The sequence below is a fragment of the Scatophagus argus genome, chromosome 4 (assembly GCF_020382885.2).
Source record: "Scatophagus argus isolate fScaArg1 chromosome 4, fScaArg1.pri, whole genome shotgun sequence".
Lineage (NCBI taxonomy): Eukaryota > Metazoa > Chordata > Actinopteri > Scatophagidae > Scatophagus > Scatophagus argus.
This window is the reverse complement of record NC_058496.1, coordinates 1,340,501-1,361,658: the sequence shown is the minus strand read 5'-3', so window position 1 is coordinate 1,361,658 and position 21,158 is coordinate 1,340,501. Positions and strand designations below refer to the sequence as shown.

General features: G+C 45.0%; 1 protein-coding gene across 7 annotated transcripts in view; it reads right to left on the bottom strand.

Moving 5' to 3' along the window:
- Positions 1–21,158, bottom strand: part of cabin1 (calcineurin binding protein 1) — a 37,065-nt gene that overhangs the window by 15,649 nt on the left and 258 nt on the right. For 2 of the 7 annotated variants that reach the window (XM_046386684.1, XM_046386681.1), the window contains exons 2-31: positions 20,635–20,693; positions 20,399–20,491; positions 20,171–20,284; positions 19,229–19,363; positions 18,948–19,128; positions 18,739–18,868; positions 18,483–18,632; positions 18,062–18,369; positions 17,758–17,935; positions 17,545–17,678; positions 17,242–17,459; positions 16,575–16,647; positions 16,249–16,436; positions 16,016–16,153; positions 15,621–15,809; positions 15,286–15,528; positions 15,030–15,183; positions 14,828–14,943; positions 14,558–14,719; positions 13,227–13,433; positions 12,097–12,242; positions 11,700–11,961; positions 11,345–11,515; positions 10,066–10,155; positions 9,780–9,940; positions 9,466–9,683; positions 6,657–6,722; positions 5,705–5,884; positions 5,156–5,553; positions 3,232–3,345 (exon numbers count right to left, since the gene is read on the bottom strand). In XM_046386684.1, coding sequence (XP_046242640.1) covers positions 3,232–3,345; positions 5,156–5,553; positions 5,705–5,884; positions 6,657–6,722; positions 9,466–9,683; positions 9,780–9,940; positions 10,066–10,155; positions 11,345–11,515; positions 11,700–11,961; positions 12,097–12,242; positions 13,227–13,433; positions 14,558–14,719; positions 14,828–14,943; positions 15,030–15,183; positions 15,286–15,528; positions 15,621–15,809; positions 16,016–16,153; positions 16,249–16,436; positions 16,575–16,647; positions 17,242–17,459; positions 17,545–17,678; positions 17,758–17,935; positions 18,062–18,369; positions 18,483–18,632; positions 18,739–18,868; positions 18,948–19,128; positions 19,229–19,363; positions 20,171–20,284; positions 20,399–20,491; positions 20,635–20,637 — 4,920 coding nt within the window. In that variant the 5' untranslated portion in view covers positions 20,638–20,693. Of the gene's footprint in view, positions 1–3,231; positions 3,346–5,155; positions 5,554–5,704; positions 5,885–6,656; positions 6,723–9,465; positions 9,684–9,779; positions 9,941–10,065; positions 10,156–11,344; positions 11,516–11,699; positions 11,962–12,096; positions 12,243–13,226; positions 13,434–14,557; positions 14,720–14,827; positions 14,944–15,029; positions 15,184–15,285; positions 15,529–15,620; positions 15,810–16,015; positions 16,154–16,248; positions 16,437–16,574; positions 16,648–17,241; positions 17,460–17,544; positions 17,679–17,757; positions 17,936–18,061; positions 18,370–18,482; positions 18,633–18,738; positions 18,869–18,947; positions 19,129–19,228; positions 19,364–20,170; positions 20,285–20,398; positions 20,492–20,634; positions 20,694–20,823; positions 20,978–21,007; positions 21,122–21,158 lie in introns of those variants that run through there. The other 5 variants (XM_046386683.1, XM_046386682.1, XM_046386686.1 and 2 more) reach the window with 5 other exon arrangements.

Below are 21,158 nucleotides of genomic sequence, written 5' to 3'. Positions count from 1 at the left end.
TTAAAGCCGTTGCATCTCCACTTCCTCCCACTGAACAAAAGTGAAGCCAAACTATCCCTGATACGAGCGCTGCCATCTTGCTCTGGTGATGTCATTTGGAGCCAGAGTCTGTGAAGTAGCGACTGAAAACATGTCTGGTGAGCCACGAGTCTTAGCTTAGTTGAAGGTTCGCCTGACTTTACTTGTTTGCCGTAAACCGCATCATTCAACTTCAACCACTCGTGCATGTGAGCATCGCACTCAAACAACGACTTGACCGCATATAAACACGCAGACAGCCTAACACGGCCTAAACTTTCACCACAATATCATACTAATACCAAGTTAAAAATAAAAAATAAAAAAACAACCAAAACTTCTATTCTTGTACAAAATATTTAAATTCAAGAACTATCAATGACCCACGTGTATTTTTGAAAACTTCCAAGGCTTTGACCCTTTTCAAATCGCCACAAACAAACAACAACGACAAAAAACAAAACAAAACAGACAAAACACAGAATAAACAAAGCTGAATTTGACTGATAGCATTTTTCTAATTTTATCGCAATAATATTGTTAATGTGAATTCTCTTGGCTAAGATAACCATGCAGTGAAAAGTCCTCCTCTGATATCCATCGGTGTATCATTCAGATTCTGTTTATTTGTCCCTGATCGACACCGACATCTTTTTAAATTAATAATGACTACATAATTATGATTATTTCATTACTGGTGTAAAAGTGAGCTGGCCCTCCTAGAAAGCACTCATGCTGGCAACCACACCAATAAATTATGCAACACAGCCTCATCTGGATGGTTTCTAAACAGCAGTATATGGGTTACTTTACACAGGCCCCACCCACAGCAAGAAGGGAAAGTAGGGCATCATGACCCACATTAATGAACTCAGCATTCACCAACAGGCTCACCGAGGTGCACCAAGCGCCCTCGACTCTCATCAAGGTGCCATATGTTTCATGTGTTCAACACTGACACGGACGGTCAGCGATTAGTCAGGCTCAAAGCCGTTGGCTATTTACAGGTTAGACAAGCTGGCTCTAAGGTCTCTGCTTCAAAACCCACATCCACCCAAAAAACTCTCCATCCATGTTTGATGAAGCTCTTATCTGCTGATGCTCTCGTGAAGCTGACAAAATGAAGGCTATTTAATGTGTCCCAGCAACTTTTTTAAATTAATGTTCTAAATGCTCAGAGCTCAGTGAAAACGGGCACATTTGATTCTTATTTAGAAAGGTTTGCATTGTCACAAAGACAGGGAGGGCTTCGTTCGACGGGAACAGTAAAGCTCCGACAGTTGGTGTGCCACGGTGGCAGGTTTGCCTCCAGAAGGGGCTCTGTGAGAACCCAGTGGGAGCCAGCGCTCTCCTCCAGCTCAGACCTGGCCCACATCGCTTCCACAGTCTGTTACCAGAAGCCTTCTGGAGTCAACATTCAACTCTACAGCCAGCTCGATCAACTACGTCCAAACTGTTTGCCTTCAAGAACACTGCGATCATCAGCTGCTGGTTTACTGGAGCGTCCAAGCAACGGGCACAAGTAAAACTAAAAGATGCAGCTTCAGTCAATGACAGCCCAAAGCTAACACGGCCGACACGTCAGGGAAGTCAGAAAGAAAGATAAAAGCTTATCTCTTCACGTTGGCCTCACAAACTCGTTTACGCTTTGCCTCACAATTCTTTTATTCTAAATGTTGTACTTTTCACTTAATTTTAAGCTATTTTATGTTTAACTTTTATTTTTCCTTTACCCTCCAGTGAGTTTTATTTTGCCATTAGTTTTCTATCCATGTTTCTACATTCATTCTGTCCTTTTCATGTGAAGCACTCAGGGCGTGTAATTTCTTTGTCTTAAACCACATACAAAATAAGGTGTAGAGCAAAACGACGCCCTGACAGCTGACTGACGCGAGGTGTTGACATGATGCGACGTCCTGCTCGTCTTATCTGCTCTGTGACAAAAGTGAGAGCGTTCAGACTGTGACAAACCACACAAGGAACAAATCAAAAAGTGAGCCAATTTCTGCACATGCTGAAAAGACATAATAGCTGCTTCAAGTGAAAAGAGGTAAATAAACTGACATGCAGAACAGATGACGGATTTCAGACTGTAATCTCCTCCACTGGAACCCAACTGAGGCCTTGTAATTCTGAGAGGCAGATAATTCAACAGTATCCCACTGTGTGACTCCATTTATAGCAGCGCTTGTATCTAGTGATCCATATTTAGGGCTGATTTTTGTGCAGCCAATTGAATTATGTAAATAATATGTGTGAAAAGGGTAAACCTAACTGTAGTACGCCAATCATTCGCTCGCAGACAGCTCATTAGTCACCAGCGTGAGGACACACTTCAGTCACAGGTTCTTCCTCTGGGAGTCTCCATTAGCTGCTACTGTGCACTTCTGCATTATGACAAAGCTACACTACAACAGGTAATGTGACAACGCATACGTATGCCAGGCCTATAGTTGTGTGAACAGCACGGGAAAGAGATATACTGAACGACTGGCCTGACTGCTGCACAACAATCACCAAACTCTCTTCTCTGTTTAACTTAAGAACAGCTGAGGTGAGAATATCTCAGCCTTGTGATAAATCCTCGAGCTGCAGCCATTAGTCCACCAGTCAATGCAAAGATAATTAGTTGCCAGCTATTATGTATGTCAGTGGATCATTTCAGTCATTTTTCAAAGCAAAAATGTCAAACTTTTGCTGGGTGCAGCTTCTTAAAAAGGTCAGGATTTGCTGCTTTTCTTCTTTCGAAATGAAGCGTCTCTGGGTTTTGTACAGCTGGACTTGAAAATATCACTTTGGGCTCTGGGAGACTGTGATTTCACAGTTTCTGGACATCTTATGGACTAACTGATTAGTTATGAAAACAATCGGCAGATTTGTCGATCACGAAAATGATGGTAACCAACATGCGTGTTAATTTAGATTACAAGCTTCCACTGCATTCATTCATTTCCCCAACCAAATCGGTTCAAGCCACACTGGCCTTAAAAGTCACTTTGAGAAACATCAATAACTTCGTCCATGCCACAAGTCAGCTGGCTGAAATGTTTTTATTTCTGCCTCTTGTGATTAATGCTACTGAGACCTTCATTTTCAGCGTTGCCGTAAAGGTAAATCCAGAGATGACAGGTTTCTCCAGAGCAACGTGTGGTGACATAACAACATGGAGGAAAAAGAAAAACATGCAGGCAGGCGTGTTAAACTCTCACTTACATTGAACAGGTTTGTCTTGTTTCTCTCACAGAAAAGTCCTTGTGCTGGCATGTGCTTCAGCTGTTGCCATGGGACACTGCTTCCTAGCAACACGTCTCGGGCCCACTGTAGGTTCTGTGGTGAGAAATAAATAAATAAATCACTCCACATACATGTGCATATGTACACTTAAACACTAACAAACAGAACTCCTGATGGTAAAAGCAAGATCACACCTGTCCTTCATCAGCACCAACCGACAGAACTGACAGACAGATGGATCTTAGGATGCAGCGTGTCATATCGGCTAAAAAAGGAAAATATGCTCATTTGCAATCAGGAAAATGCAGACCTCGTTTCACAGCGTGATGACTCACAAATCATCAAATGGTGTGTGCACCGGCGCTGTTTGACGAGATAGCAGGCCAAAGCCACTTCATGTTATCTTGCACAAGCCCAGTAGCCTATAGCATGAAATCACAGGCTGCCTCTACTTCCATCTTTGGAGTGAGGATAAAGCCAGCCAGTCAGTGTGTGTGAAGCACTTTTCCTGACAACAAAAGGAGGCACAGGGGCTTTTAACACTGGATGTGTCGGGTTGTGAGGGCAGCTAAGCAACCTGTGTCAACAGCATCGCATTTGCTTTCATCTAGGCCGGCGACAGCCACTGGAGGCAAGAACCGAGGAAAACCTTCCCACCTGCGTGAGCCTCAATCAAAAGTCACTCTGCATTTAATGAGGCTCAAGTAAACCGTCTTCATTCAACTTATTCATTTTACTGCTCTTGACTTTAAAAACGAATTAGAGAAAAAAAATTCTGAAATGTTCCGAGTGCTGTAGCAAATCAGGAAGACTCAACCGCTGGGATCCCACGGTGCTGCACAGGCAGCACTCTGAGGTCAAATGAGCATATAACAAAACATAAAAATAACGCGTAAGCACCTTTCCATGCCCAGCTCACCCTTACTGAGAGGGGACGGAGGCTGCACGAAAAAGGTTCGATGAACAGAGTGCTGACAGAAGGATGCCACCGCAGTAAAGCCCAACTCCCAGTGCCAAACTGGCTGAGAGAGCACTGTGCTCCCACCCACGCACCTCTGCCCACAGAGCCTCAGAGCCAACACAGGCTGTTTCAGCAACTCGTGCATCACTGTGGAGCTCACACACACACACACACACAAGAAAATCTCAACAAAAAAACAGAATTACTGCCTCGCGGCTGCATGCCTCCTCCGGCCGGCCATGTCGCAGTTTAGATTCGCGTGTCCAGACTCTCATACTACATGTAGTGAAGACTTTGATGGCATTTAATTTAAAAAAAAAAAAAAAAAAAAAAAGTAAAATAAACGTAGTTCTCGGTGACATGGAAAATGTGGAGGCTTCACACACACTCAACCTGACAGCACAGAAGATCTCTACACTCTGCACAGTTTGAAGGTGGACACGCGAGATCAGAGTCACCAGTTCATTATGTGACCACATGTGAAATCTGGTCCCAGTCTGCCCCTCAGTTCCCGAGTTCTGCTGCTGAATGACTGACAGGAAACATCATGATGTCACAGCGAAGCTGACCTTTGACCTTTTGGAAAGAAGATGTCATCAATTCATGATGCTATCCTGTTTTAATTTTCTCATGATCAGCGCATGAACTCGTCTGTGTTCAATTTGAAGAAATGCGCTCAGGGCCTTGCAGGGATGCTGTGCTCACATGAATGGGATAAAAGAACGTGGAGACAATCTAAAAGCATAATGCAAAACAAAACAGTCCTGGCAGACCTGATACGTCACCAAAATAATCAATGCAAAAGGTCCATGTGAATTTTGAGGAAATTATAGCCATTCTTTGCCAGCCGACTCTTTGGTAAATGTCACCATTAATGACAGACGACACTGATTACAGGTTAAATGGAAGACTTGGCCCGTCAGTTAACAGGGGCGGACTGACCTGATGGATCTTGCTGTTGGTGTAGAAGAAGGCCAGACGGTAGAGACTCTTGTAGTGCTGAGGGAAGCGGCTGAGGCAGAGGAAGAGAGCACGTACGCACATTTCCACCAGCATTCGTCTCTGCTCGCCGCGCTCTGCAGGAAGCGCCTTGGGCACCTCGATCACCTCGACGGGGGGCTCCGGCTTCCTCTTCCCCTCACTGGCTGGGGTTTGAGGAGCGGCCTGATGACAGGGGGCTGGCTTTGGAGGTGTGGCTGGGACAGGCAGAGGGTGAGGACAAGGGTCAGCAGAGAGCTTGGGGGCCGAGGCCTCAGGGAGTGTCGTCACCACCACGGACTCCACGACTTCTGGGATAACTTTTTCTTCCGTCTGGATGGCAGAATGCTCTCCGTGTGATGCTAAAAATGGATTTAAATCGAACACTTTAGAGGTTTTCCTGATTGCTTAAGGCAGAGCATGTAAGCAAAACACCACATCTGACTGTAGCTTTGGTTAAGGCATACATTCAGCCAAAACAACGTAACGGAACAGGGAAACTCCCCGGGCTACCTGTGTCCTCGGACGCGGACTGGCCGTCCTTCACCGGGGTCGTGCTTTCTGATGACAATGAACTGGCTTTTCCAGAAGCAGGCTTGTGGCTGCTGTCCTGTGAGCTGGTGGGATCTGTGAAGGCATCCTGGGTGGAGTTGGAGTCAGAGAGCATCACCACCTCGCTGTCCTGACTGCGCTCTGCAAAATCAAACAAAAAAAAAAAAGAAAAAAAAAGAAAAGAAAAAGAAACACACATCATGGGTCATGCAGCCAGTCGCATGGGCCCACAACACAAGAAATGACTTGAGCCCTTTGGGGATATCATGGACAAATACGCATAAATACATTTTTTCTGTCAAAAGGTCGACTTTATGTGCTTGTTTTGAAAGTTAGTGTACTGAAATTTGGGACAATCTTTCCCTGGTGAGAAACTGAGATTATTTTATTGCAAGAACTTCGAGCAATTATCCAAAATGTGCGGCTGCATACTGTTGTGTTGGCCTTTTCAAGATGTTGATTGGTTACTTTTAAAATGCCAAACAATCCCTGTCGTAATGTGGGGCAAAAAAAAAAAAAATTACAATTTTGAAACCAAAGTAGGTCATGAGCCACATGTCCTTATTAGTGCATCCCTAATGACACGCTGTTATTAAGGAGAGATGGTTTGTTTTTGTAAGAGGTCCAAAATCAGAATGCCAGCATTCCTCTTAATTGCCACGTTGTGCAGCCTCAGCAGAAAACGTCCTTGGCAAGGAACTGGAAGGAGTCAGAGGGGGCAACAAGCTTTTGCTATTTCAGTGAGTAATGCCCATACGGGACTATCCAGGAGCTTCAGAGTCATGACTTAACAGCAAAGTTACTGTGGTACTGGAAGATCTGTAGAAACAGCAGTGCTTCCTACATGAACGCACTTCACTTTGGATTAAAAACACATCCTCTGATAGAGTTCAGTGGGTTTGAAGAGCAGTACCATTCAGGGAAGCCAGCCACATTGGAGACCTGGGCAGGCAGTAATCATGGTCAAACTCTGGTGAGGCTGTTGGAGATATGGGGAGCTGGTTTTAAAATAGAATCAACAAAAGTTGTAACTCTGAATTTACAGCAATGTTCCTCAAAAACCAAATAAAAATCAATCATTTACGTTTTTTTGACAACTCTGATTTAATGCCACTCCCCTTGAAAATGAAGAACCTGATTCAGACACAAACATCTCTGAGACAAGCAAAAGAAAGTATTTCTGGAGATCAACGTTTCCCTCCTAAACTTGATAAAGAAGGCCTGTGATGTGACCAATCAGTAAGGACTGGAGCTGCCTCGTCAGTAATGCAGCTCAGACACAGAACTGATCCTGTTTCACTGCCAATAAGGTCACTTCATGCCAGCTCACCCAGAATTCAGAGCTCGTTTTTGCAGTTCATGTGATGGAGTTTCTCAAAACAGCTCATGGGACCTGCAAAATCCCATCACTCCAAACATTTCCTAATATATTCATTTTTTAAAATAAATATTATCAGTCTTGTTATGTCTTGCCTGTTAATTATTAATATTTTTCACTGAACTGAGTTGAAATTTGTACTGAAACCCTCAGGATAATCCACACGAGCTCATGCTAACAGGATGTTAGGAATCCACTTCTAAATCTTGAATTCCATCACACCTAAAACTGATTCGGACGTACAAGAAGTTAAAGATGCTATTTGATCCATAATTTAATAATATTTGAAAATAGCCAATTTTGAATAGTTTCTGATATCACATTCAGTGGTTTCCTTTCATACGAGGATATTTGTGATGTGTTGGCTTCGATCGTTTCCATCTTCATGTGACAGTCATTGAGCCTGTTTGTCACTGGATTCAGCTCATTTGGAAGTTTTTGCACAACAAAGATTTTGCTAAACTGGAAAAAAAAACAACTCATAACTAAAAGCATCTGGAGTACAGAGAATGTTCCCATAAATTTAAAAGAAGTTTCCATGTAAATTCCCCCCGAAAGTCCATCACATGAACTGGGAAGTCCCTGGTATGGACTGACCCAGCAGAGCAGCAACGTAAAGGACACACATGATAAAGAAACCCTGAGAGAACACATGTAGGTTGTAGATCACAAAAGGAGGGCAATGTCTCCATAAAGGCGTGTCTGAATCAGGTCCTGCAGTCTCAATGTGCTTTAATCAGGACTCAAGCCAGAAACCTACGAGCAAACATGTGCATGGTGGGGTATTTTCTGACTTCAGGCCCAGAGTCAGTCACATTCTTTCTGACTTGGCATTTTCACACTAATTGGACATAATTGGAAAATGTGTCCAATTAGTGTGAAGCAGCAAACACATGATCCACGAGAGGCTTTGAAATTTCTCCAGGGAATCTGACTTTAAGCCCAGACTGAACTCAAATAAAATGTGACCACATGATACACCAGACAGTTGTGATAAAGGACTGACTGTCCACTCGTGAAGACATTCACCCCATTAGAACTACATGCATATAAATGGCAAAGCAGGTGGTAAAAGCAAGCAGGCAAAGAGGTAGCAGGCAGGTAGGTAGGTAGGAAGGAATCTGGAAAGGGTGACAAAACTGGCAACATGGGCAACATGGCTGCGTTATTTGCACATTCAAGCTAAACAGGACACATGGGTGGGTGATGTCACTGTTTCTGTCACATGGAAAAAAAATGACCAGGACCGATTTCTCCAAACTGCAGCTCAGCCTGTGTTTCCCCAAAGCTGATGAAAATGTCGACTCCAGCGCCTGAAACTGAAATCCAGGCGGCTTCAACTCTGCCACATACGCAGCCTGTAAGTTTGTTTTCTGCACGTCTGAGTTACTCAATAAAACCGTCGGACACAAACACACTGAAATTCTGAAAAAACTGAGAAAGATAATCATCACCGCAACACTTAATGAGTGTTAATGTGCATGAAGCAAAAAAAGGTCATGTTTGCTGTTCAGTGAACACACACACACACACACACTGTACATCACTGAAAGCACTAATGTACATCTAACACATTAAAGCACCCAACCTGAGTCAGTTTGTCAAAACACTAATTTTCCATTTTTATATCCAGCTTTATGGGAAAAATACACATTTATGGTCTGCATAGGGCTGAACGCTATACTGCTTATCTGAACTGCTTTACGTGCACATGAAGCCGTTGTTCTCACGGTGTAATAAAATCCCCAAAGTGTCAGAGTTGTGCTACTTTCAGACGAACCTAAAATGATTCTGGCCGCATCTTACAAACTGCTTCTTCAGCTAACATACAGTGAAGACTCAAACAGGGTCACTCAGGCTGGTACCAATCAACTGCACCTGATTGACTCCTGTAGGTTTGCACAGATGACAACATGATGGCACAGGCTTAAGACACAGCTGTAAAATATTAGGAGAGGCAAGATGATTAAGGAGAGAAATAAGGCCAGCAATAAAGCAGCAACTAGAAATGGATGTTATTTCAGCATGTACACACACACACACACACACACACACACACACACACACAGGCCTTAATGCTCTGTGCCACACTCATTCTGCAAATCTATTTGTTTCTACACTGCTGCTTTGTCAGGCATAGCAAATTAGTCAAATAATCGGCAGCCATATTGCCCATTTCACCACATCCCAATCACCCAGTGCATGGGGATCATTGTAACTGAAACCAAAGCCATTAAGCATGGTGATTAGCAATCTGAGCGCTCCCCCTGTGGGCTTCCTGTCCCAGTGCAGAAAAGGCTAAAGAGCCCAACCCCAGAGACAGTGTCTAGGACTGGGACTGTACCATCAGCCTGCTGCTCCTCATGCCGCTGCTGCTGCTGCTGCCACTGCTGCCGTCGGAGTGTTTTGCGTTTGGCGTAATCGTGGTCAAACAGCGAGGCCACGTAAAGGGGGGATGTGAGACCTGGGGTGGCAGCTGACGGAAGGGAGGAGATGAGGGCGTTTCCGATGCAAACTGACGAGCAGTTAAAGTCCTCGTCCATCATGGAGGGGGGTTTCTCCCTGCAATGAATCCAGAAGAACGTTGAAAACAAATGTGCAGGCGTGACACTGAGTACTTTTTTGGAAATGTTGCTGGGTTGTTCATCTGTAGCTTACTTTTCATGGGACCTGGGCATGCTTGGCATACTCTTCTCCTCCCCTCTGGCAAATGGACCAGTAGCAGCCTCAACCAGCAAAGTGAACAGGAGCTCGTGGTCCAGATCAGGCTCATTAGCTTCTAGTAGTTTTAAGATGGTGGCACTGAGACGAAAATGCAGCTAGGACAAAGAATACGACGTTAAATGGTCCACAGGTATGGGGACAGCGTCTTTAAATGTGAATGCTTACTTAACACAATCAGTGTGACACAAAACTGTTTGAGCTACCGGCCACAGCAGTTTACCTCCAGGGCCTCCATGGCCAGGTCAGGAGGATTATGGTAATGGATTTTCCGGGGGTACCTGGCAGCTTCTTCATGCAGATAGTGTGCTGCCTAAAAATATAAAGAGGAGAGAGTGACAGACCCAAACACAATTACCTGGCAAATGAACAGATAAAATGGAGGGAAGACAGTGTTGCGTTCACACGACATGCGTGATGCTGTGTTTCATACAGGTTCATCTGCATCCTCTGATCTAATCAGAACAACAGAGCTATGACTAACTCCATACATTGATCGCTCCGGGGAAAGAAGAAGAAGTAGAAAAAAAACAGCAAACATATCTCGAGGGTGGAAGGGCAGCGATCTTCGTTTCTGTAGGAGGGTTATGAAACGACTCCAGGGAGAGCAAGAAAAACGTCTGCAGTCAAGTTACAGCCAACAGATCATTTCAATTACTTTCAAATAATCTTTTTACTTCTCTGGCTTTCATCATCATGACAATTACATTAAAAAATTTCCCTACTTACCTACTCAAATGTTATTCCATTACACTGAAGAACTCAGAAATACGTATGTATTTTTAATAAGGGAAAGAAATTCAGCCAATTAAAATATGATATGATTCTGTTTAATCAAGACTTTAAGACATTAATTATTAACTTGAAACTGTGAACCCTGTATTTCTGTATGTGCCCTGAGAGAGAGCTGCATGTGTAACCTAAATCAATCATCGGGATAGCAATCAAATTAAAGTCCAGGCTGAAATAACCGGAGAAACACGGGTCAGCTATATCAGAAATAACCCAGTACCAAGCAGTATCGAAACGTCAAAAGTTACCTGAATCCGATCCTTTCTGTACCCATATCTTGAAAAATGACTATTTTGTTAGATTCACTCACAGCCAATCACAGCAAGCGCTCTACGATTTAATGTGACAGGTGATTGGTCTGCAGCAGCGACGTCACATACAGCATGTAGTTTGGTGTATTTGATGGAGCTGGCAGCTCAGTGTGCCGAGATGCCATTAAACGTAGAAAAGCGCAGCTGTACTACACGACATGATCAAAATACAATGTGTTACTTCAGGACAAACTGTGAATATGACAAACACGTCAAGCGTGGTGACAAAAATGGTTATCAAATGAGGTCCTGCACTGCTACTGGACGTGGCATTTTAAACAACACCCAACTGTGGCTAACACACTTTAATGTTATCTGACAAGAGAGCAAAAAAACAAAGACCTCAACAACAAATTACATCATTAAACCTAAATGAATTTCTGTCCTGAAGCCGATTACCTTTTTGTAAAGCTGCAGGTAATCCACTGGAGTCTGTTTGCGTTTCTCTGCTATCTTCCCCAGCATGTAGTGAATGAGCCACTCCTCTTCATCGCTGTCGCACTCGCAGCGAGAAGCACCCTGGAAACACTGGAACGCCGTCTCCAACATGGAGTCTCTCCTTTCTTCCATCTGAAACAACACACGCCGCAGCCTTCATGAGCGAGCAGCTCAGGGCGACAGATCAATTTACCCTCCAACGAACTCACATGTGGAAGTGACAGGATGTGACATCTGTTTAGGTTCCACTTGGAAGACCTGACATAAACTGACAGGGAATACAGATGTTAACTGCACATGTTAACACGCCTCTCACCTGTTTAACCACGTCTGGGGGCAGCTCGCCGCGCCACTGCTTCAGCTGCCGCGAAGCAAACGAATGCAGCGCGTACGAAATGGTACCGTACTCGATCCACAGAGACAGGTTTGAGCCGTCTATCTCCAGGGCCCTCTTAAAGCAGTTGAGCACCGCCTGCGAGTGTTTCCATATCGGTACGTCACTTTTCAGCTCGTTGGAGTTGAGCTTTTCCTGGATACGGCTGGCCCTAGCCAGAGCCATACCCGCCCAGGAGTCAAACCTGAGGGGAGAGAACGTGCCTTCAGTCACTGCACTTCATGATTGTAAAAACACAACAAAATAAACCCACATTTATCTGCTCGTTTTCATAAGCAGAGATACACGATGCTGACAGCAGTATGGAGACACGTGCTACCTTTGGGGACACACGCATATGTCGTGCATGTAGAACTTGATGGCCTTGGACTGCTCCTTGTTCTTGAAATGGTAATCAGCCAGCAGGTAGTAGATCTCATCGATGATGGGAGGTGCAGGAGCACTGCCCTCGGGAAGGCACGGGGCCTGGGTGAGATCAACAATTCCACATTGCTTTGTCAATTATGATTCTCAGGGACACACTCACAGGTGAAGTTAAAGGCAAAGTATGTAGTTTCTCCTGCCAGAGGGTCTTCAGTTTAAGAAAAACAAAAACTATAACAAAGTTCTAGTAGTCCTTGTTAGATTTTTTTCGACAGGAATGTGTGTCACTAGCCGATCAGTCGTTTAAACGTTGCTCCCCTCGCTGGTCTGCAGCAGAAACACAAGTCTGTTATTAAACAGATTCCTATTATTCTGTTAATGTCCATTTCAGCTCAGTTTGTGTAGGACCCCACGTGGTCCAGCAGGTGTCCCCTTTGTGCTCACTTACAGCTCAGGTAGGAACTTTCACTCAGGTAACGTGCAGCTGGCCAGAGGAAAACAGATGCTAGTTGATGCTATGCTAGGCTAACGTTGCATTGTTGTATTGGTGAAATGTTTGGCTGTATGGAGATTTATGGACGACGGTTATGGAGAATGAAGAACATTAACGGTGAGCAGTAAATATTCAGAGAACAGGTCAGTTATCAGCCTGTCTGTGTCTGTCTGTCTGTCTTTAAATTAAAGACTGACATCATTTACGTTGAAACGTCTTCGTCTTCGCATGTTGCTTTCTAAAAAAACATCACTGAGGTTAACCACCCAAGTTAACTGTTCCATCTAAGATGTTACTGAAGGATGTGAAGTGCTTCACATGACTCTGATGACAGGGAAAACAGGTAAAATTACACAGAATTTTACCTGTTTAACCTAACAGATGAAACTGAGCTTTTGGCTGCTTCTGAGTGTTTTCTTACATTTCGACCAGTCGACACGTCTAAGGTTAGACTGGTTGTTCGGCACATCCCCCAGTTTCACTGTGAAAATGCTACATATCACATATTTAAGAGAGTGACCTGAAGGAAGAAGACGACTTCAAACCATCTGACTCACTGGTGCTTCACCTACAGTTTGGACCAACGGACTGACCTTTTCTGCCATGCCCTCGATGTAAGCTGCCACTTCATCCATGGTGAGGGTGGGAGTGTCACTTGGGGGGGCGATGCTGGCAAACCTCCTCAGCAGATTGGCCAAGTCGGCAGACACTGTGCTTGTCTTGTAGCTGTCAAACTCAGGCAGTGACTTTGGCTTGAAATACTGGAACATGAAGAGGGCGTCCGACCACAGCAGCTCGACCTGCAGAACACAGATCAGTTGGACAGGAAACATCAGCGTCCTCTGGATTAGAGTGTAACACAGAGCCAGAGGATCGAGGTCTCGCTCTCCTCCTGCACTGTGCTATTAATTACAGAGAGAATGACATCTAAATGCTCTGACACACAGCTAAGGGACCGACACCCCCTGGTGGCTGGAAACACGCATTACAAAAATACAGGAGACCATTTGGTGTACACACAAAGCTTCCCGCTGCTATGAGTCACTCTAATGGTTTAATTCTCATAATATTGTGATATCGTCTCTGATTATTATTTGTTTTTTTAAATCCAATCAAATCTATCGATTCACTGAGAATCTTTCCCAGTTCCAAAAGGTGAAGGAAGGACACAAACAGCAAAGAGCTGCCGACCTGATTGTTGGTCTGATGTTTGCTGTTGATATAAACGTGTTCCCATTTCTCACTCGGTCAATTAATGCAATTATGCCATTAATGCTATTTCTCGACTTCAGTTTATTTCTGTGACACCGGACATATGAAGCCAGCATAAACAACATTAATGGAGAGAGGAGGCTTCCTCTGTGTTGTGAGGGTCGATGAGGGCACATATCTGCGTCACTGACAGTCTGATCCCTTTCAAACCATATGTTTATGTCAAGTTTGCAAATACAGGTGAGAAATCATGCAATTAGTCAAAGCCTTGAGGCTTTTTCATCACCTCTTCAACACAATTCAGCCATTATCTAAATACCAGCCCAGCCACATTTGGAGTTTGACATTTTCAATTACCTAATACGAACACAAATAAACCAGAATGTGATAATTTACTCAACCTTTTTCAATACTAGGAAACTGTAAGAAGACAGGGGAACTGCTGTTTTGGCTCATCACATATGCTTGCTCTGAATTTGATGCCAGAGACACATTTCAAACAAGCTGGGACAGAATCAAAGAAAAGCCTGGGACAGAGCTGCCTGTTCAGAGCATTCGGTGCTTTCCACAAAGATATGACGTGTGAAGTCAACAATGTGTGGACTTCAAAACACATAAAACTGTTGTCAGTGGCAACAACAACCCAACTTTTCTGGAATAGAGGTTGTCTATCGGTTAACTTGTGACTTTTGCAAGTGTCTGAGTGAGCGACCTGTGGTGATGAGTGGTCCTCCAGGTAACGGGCCTTGCTCTTCTTACTGGGGTAGGCGTACAGGCAGAAAAAGCACTGTTCCAAGGCCATCTCCAGCTCCTCTTTGTAGGGATGAGAGTCGTTTTTGGAAGAGGCTGCAAGCTCTTTTTCCAAAACTCGAACCTACATCAAACATAACAGAGCTCTGTCAAACTGTCCTTACAAATCAAAGAGCTGTATAGTCACATGGCGCCTTGGTTTGAACCTGCAGGGTGAATTATACAAACTCACATAGAACTTGAGCAGGGCACCGCTCGAGTTGCAGCACAAGGAGCGACGGCCAAGATACTCATGGGCCGTGTTGAGAAGCATCAGGGACGAGGGCAGCATGGGAGTGTCTGAGTCATCTGAAAGTGAAAGCAGAGCAGGTCACTCAGTGTAACAGCTACGCTGGCACTAACACCAAGGGAAAACCGAACGCACGAAAACAAACCTTCATCGTCCCCCACAGACATATGCTGTCGAAGCATGCAGTCAAAAGCAGCCTCCTCATGCTTGATGATGCGATACAGGACTATCCAGGGCAGAACCGAGAAGAAATAAGGCTCCTTGGGATCGTCAGACGTGCTCATGCTGAGATCAATCAGCTGAAAACACAACGCGAAATAAGTTAAAATTCCAGTTAAAGTTCCGGTTAACTTTAACCGTTTCTTTAGGAAAGCCAGGGTCATGTAAAGCTCCCTTCTCACCTGAATTAAGTTATTCGCCAGTCGAGCCATACTGGAAAAGTGTGGGACATTGCTCAGAAGCACGGAGTCTTTGGTGAAGCAGACCTCGATGCCTTCCAGCAGCTTTCCGATAGTGCTGACCCACTCCTCCTTGCTAGGGGGCGAGCTGTTTGGAGCAGAGTTGAGCTGCTGCAGGGCTTCGTTCAGAGCCAGCTCGCTGCACTCCAAACACTGCTGGTAGTCCTCCATCTTCAGCAGTGAGTTCTAACCAGAGGGTTAAAAATCACAGGAAATGAGGTGTCAGCCATTTCAAAAGATATGTGGATTCAACTCGTATTGATGTAACATAATCTAACCTGCAGCAGCATCAGCTGAGCAGGCCGCTCTGGTGCCGAGCTCACAAACTCCAGAGGTTTACTCCGGCTGCCGTAATTAAGAGTGGGCTGCAGCAGGCGCACAACAGAGTCAAAGTCTGCAGACTCAAAGAGACGCTGGATCTCCTCCAGAGACTGACAGCGCTCCAGAGACTTCAGCTTCTTGTCAATCTGTCCATGCGGAGGGAAGAAAGAAACCCACAGTCAGCACAGCTAAGAGCTTTGCGAAGGACTCGCTATCAGTTGAACTTTCTTTCTTGAATTATTTTTTTCATCACTCATGAAAACATTAAGAAAGCAAAAGCTTGTGAAAATGAACTCCAGATGGACTTTCAATATGTTGAAATGAGGGTTAAATCACAGGCCAGCACACTGACCTCCTCCACAGAGATCATCCCATCCACTCGCAGGTTGGGCAGGTTGATGGTGTAATGTTTCCCTTCAGGGCTCTTTGGTTTGCTCTGTAACAGGCCTGTGCAGACATCATAGCTCTCCAGGGCCAAGTCCATGTCTCCCTGACAAAAGACAAGAAAGACAAAGACACGTCTGGCTGCACTGAGTGGAAAGGACTCCAGTGGACAAAAGACAAGCAACAAAATTTAGACTTCACCTGCAGGGAGAGGAATCGTGCCTTGAGCCAGTAGACCCGCACCATGACGTCCAGCCAGTTGTCCTCAAACAGGTCCTTCTGAGATGAACCCAAGGCCAGGAGAAACAAATCTCCTTCAAAGTGCTGTCCAGGGAACTCTGAATCAGCTGCATCAGTGGTGGGACCACTGCTGCTTCGTCTTGGAGACACTAGACGAGAACAAAATATTACAACGGGGATAAACTTGATTTTCCCCAAAAGAACAACAAATCCTTTAAGTCAGCAAGTCCAGAACTGTAACTGCAGCTCCCCCTGTGGGTTAATCATCAACGTAAGACAGGACCTACCAATCTTCCCTTTGTTGTGTGGCCATTGTTCCAGCTGCAACTCCATACACGCTAAGCTCATAGCCAACATATCCTGTCCATGTAGCAGACAGAAACACTCATTAGAAGTCATTCATTCTATCAACACTTATGTCCTTTGTTTCATTTAAGAAAAATTAAACCCTTATTAGACCCCTATTAGAGTGACTCTAGATTCAAAATCAGTATGTTGATTTGATCCAAAATAACCTTTAAAGGAATAGTTCATGCAAAAATGAAAAAACATTTCTGGATCGAGAAGCTAATGATTGAATTTTCACATTTAGGTGAACTGCTCAGTTTATTAAGATGGCACCAATTCACAACAAAAGTTATCTCATGACACTTTCCAATTAGAGCAGGTCTAGACCAAACTCAGAGAGAGGACAACATTCCCCCTTGAGCAAGCATTGGCGACAGTGGCGAGGAAAAGCTGCCTTCTAGAAGGCAGAAACCTCGGAGCAGACCCCGACTGCTCCAAGATGGGCAGCCATCTGCCTTGACCTTTTCCTCTTCAAATCACATCATAGTGGACCTAAATTACATTCTGCTGCGTCTTGTATGTTCTGTCGTGTGTCTCAAGCTTGCAGTAAATCTCAAACAGACTAACTCAAGTTCAAGTGATCAAACCATTTTTCTTATCGTTTACCCGGATGTGTTGGTTGCTGCAGTCTCGTAGCAGAGGGTTAGGAAGACCACTGCTGTGCTTCCTCCAGATCTGATAGACCTCCAGCACCACGGCAGCCAGCCCTCGAGGCCACTCCTCCAGGAACTTCTGACCCACTGCTTTCAGATAGCGCAGCATCAGGTCGAGGATACCCCCGTTGGCCATGTTATTAAGCAGGAAATTGTGGACATCCTGTTGCTCTGCAGAAAGGGGACGCACAGTTTGTTAAATGGCAACAAGGCGCCACAGTGAGCTGTAAATCCATACAGAAGAAGCACTGCATACCAGACTCCATGTATTTAACTGAGTCAACAGGCAAGCAGCTCCCATGAAGGGGCTGCACATCCTCCTTCCCATCACACTGCGTCTCCAGGTTACTCAGACTCTCATCATCGTTATCAGGATCAAACTTCTTTAGCCTGAGACCAACCAACATGAGAGAGCATCAAATCAACACGATGAGATATTTTAATGTGTTTTATATTAAGTCTAAGCTACCTGGAAGGTAAGTATTTGAAGAGCAGTTCTTGAAAATCAATCTTCTCTTCCTTCTTGCATTTTGTGTTTCGAACGCGCGCCGAGCGTCGCTTGGCCGTCTCCCCGCTATCTTCCACCACACGTTTCCTTTTCGGAGCTTTCTTAACTTTATCTGTCAGTGACACTTCCATTGCTGTCGCTGTCAACATACAGGAAGATAAAGAAAATAAAACAGTAAATATTACAGAACATCAGTTATACTGTTAAGAGAAGCAGCCAATTATTGATCATAGCAGGCGCAAGAGAAACGTCATGAACTACTCACCGACAGGTGGAGCAGAAGTGGTGACCTCCACGGTGGATTGGCTGGGGGTAATCTGAGGTTGATTGCCAGGTTGGGGCAGAACTGCAGGCTCAGGGAGCGGCACTGGGGGCAGGGACGAGCTGGGGCTGCTGCTCAGCACGGTGGTCTGGCCTGTACTGACAGGGCTGCTGGGTTGAGGCAGGTTGTGGAGGAAGTTTGGGTCGCGGTACTCTGACAAGTCAATCCTGCGGCCGAGACTCGGGCGAGGGGGCTCACACGTGGTCTGATGTTGGTACATCGCAAGAAGGCTTTCCCCAACATGCTTCCATCTGAAGGGCAAAGCCACATAGAACAACACTCAGGGGTACACGGTGACTAAAGGTTCACAAGCAAATATAAACTAACCCCCCCCCATGCAGGAAAAACAAAACAATCCACTCACGAGAGGCAGCGGATTGGCTGAATCAGGACAAGGTCTGGCTTCGGTTCGCACTGAGAGAGAGCCTGCCTGCGCTTCCGCATCTCCAGTGCCTCTTCAACAATGGATTCCCATTCCTCTTTCTCCACTTCCACATAGTGAATGGACACATCACTGCGGATGACCACAGAGGTTCGTCAGTGACGTGGAAGTGCAGAACTGCAGACGGGAACACATTCAAAAACAGATGCAGGAATAAACAAAAGGGAGGTGGCTTCACCATTTCATGAACATCTGCATCGTGTCCCTCTTCAGACAGGGCTGCTCCTCAAAGATCTTCTCCTTCAGCACCAGGCCTTTAGTGTAACAGTGATCCCTTTCTAGGGCTTTGGCGATGAAGTACAAACAGCCTGGGAAAATGCATGCAGGTGACAGTTAGCGTTCTTTCTATGATAGAGAGCAAAGAGCTCGTGATGATGCGTTACATACAGGTGTAGTCACTGAGTGTGTAGAGAACAGTTATGAGGTTGTCCAGGCAGGGCCAGTGGTCGGAGTTACAGTTCAGTCCCTCCTCAAAGGCGTGTCGAGCCAGAGGAATGCGAACGAGTCGCACAGCCACCTGACCGATTTTGTACCACATGTTCACATCAGTGGAATCCAACATAACTGCCTGAGGAAAGAACAGCAGAAAATACGGTACGAGACAAAATGTTATTCATGTACATAAAAAAACATGTTGAATTAGAATTTACCGTTAGACTGTTAATTACCTCCAAGTAAAACTCCATAGCGGTCTCCAGGTCATCCCGCGTCGCAGCCATACTCGCCAAGTTTTTAAAGGTAGAATATTTCAACATCAGTCCGGGATGCTTGAGGCCCACTCTCTGATCATCCGAGGGCATTGCCTGAAACATTAGAGGATACATCAAATTTGGCACCAAACACACCGCAGTGCAGACTAACAATTTGGCTGTTTTACCACAAAATCAATAGTGCATTCATGCGGTGCAGGAATAATCGGAAAAATGAGTCCCAGAATGAGAAAAGTCATGTGAACACCACTTCAGCTTGGACACTCAGACAAAATCACTTTGAAAAGTAAAACTTCAAACAGCAACCCCTGCATTGCAGCACATCTCTGTAGCATCTATATTGTCCCCATAATGCAACTTAAACGTTCATGAACACATCAAAGTTCAGAAGAATGACTTCCTGACGTGAGAAACGGAGCCATGCGAGGAGTCTGCAAGGTTGGTGTAAATTTAAAAGCGCACACTGAAAATATTATTTAATCAGCAAAACTGAACGTCAGCACTTCAATCTGAATGTCTGTACAGCATCGCAAAGAAAATATCTGGCAGGAGTAGAACGTCACAAACTTTGCCCGAAGGACAGTTAACAGGATAATCTCTCAACAAACTATAAAACTGATAGCGAACATATCAATCAGTCTCACCGAGAAACAAATGATTTTTCTGTTTCTGGTAAATGCTACAAATTTGAATTTTAATATTATGAAGTTAAATTGGGTTACTTCACATTATAAACCCTGTCTGTCTTTGAATGTCATGCAGAATTAAACATCCATCATAATCCTCAGTGACTACATGGGGTGTACTGGGGTGATTATGTGAGAGAAGTACTTTGGGTGTGAAACCGTATTAGACATTTTCAGTAACTTTAAAGGGACTTCATGCTGTGTGACATTTTACCTCTTTGAGCAGCGGAGTTTTGAGAAGCTCATGATAAGCCTTAGCAGACTCCTCAAACCTGTCATGTTTCTGCAGATCTAAAGCTTTGTGATATAAAGCAAACGCCTCAGCTTCCTGTGAACAGAGACAAAAGAAAAGTCAGACAGCTTATTTAGAGCTACAGGAGAAAATGCCTGCATCGTGGGGAGCGAGCCTGATTTTGCTGATTCACGTGCATGTAGTCTGTACCTGAGCCTCTTTCGTCTGACTCTTGTTACTTCGCAAGGGGTCCTGAGACTCATCTGCAGCTGTCGAAGCAGCATTCAGTGCTGCTATGCGTATCTGTGAAGAGCAACGCAGAATGAAAGGGAATCCTTTCAGCAAGCAGATACACAACACAGCCTCCCGCGGGAGCCTGCACCATCACAAGGTGGGCTCATGTAAAACAGCTACCGACGAGGCGCTACAACATTTAACAGCCTTACCATTTTAGTACGTGGAAAGCAGACCTTCCACCTTCACGGCTTGCAGCTTTAGACCGGATCTGAAAAATGCACCGAAACCGAGCAGAGAGAGAAAGATAAACCACAACAAATCAGCAGGCAAATGTAATGTTAGCACACTGAGAAAGCCATGCTGTAGCGCTACGTCCCATCACCGACAGAGGCTGTTACCGAGTGCTTCAATGTGCCAACACCTGTCCACTGGCCGGTCTCTGTAACTCATTCAGTTAGTGTCATGTTGAGTGTGTGCGAAAGCTTCGTCGGCTACATGTTCCCTAACTCGACAGGGAGAAGAGCAAGGCACACAGGTTAACACTGCTGAGCACTGAGATGAGCTTGGGACCGACTAGCTAACCTTTCCACAACACCAAAACTTAGCCTGTTCCGCTCGGCTCTGCTGCCGTTTGAGTGTAGCCTCCGCTGCAGCAGAACACAACCACAACTCTGGACAGCAGCTGGTTCAATATATTATCCTGACGGTGGCTCAGCCCCGACGTTACTGCCTC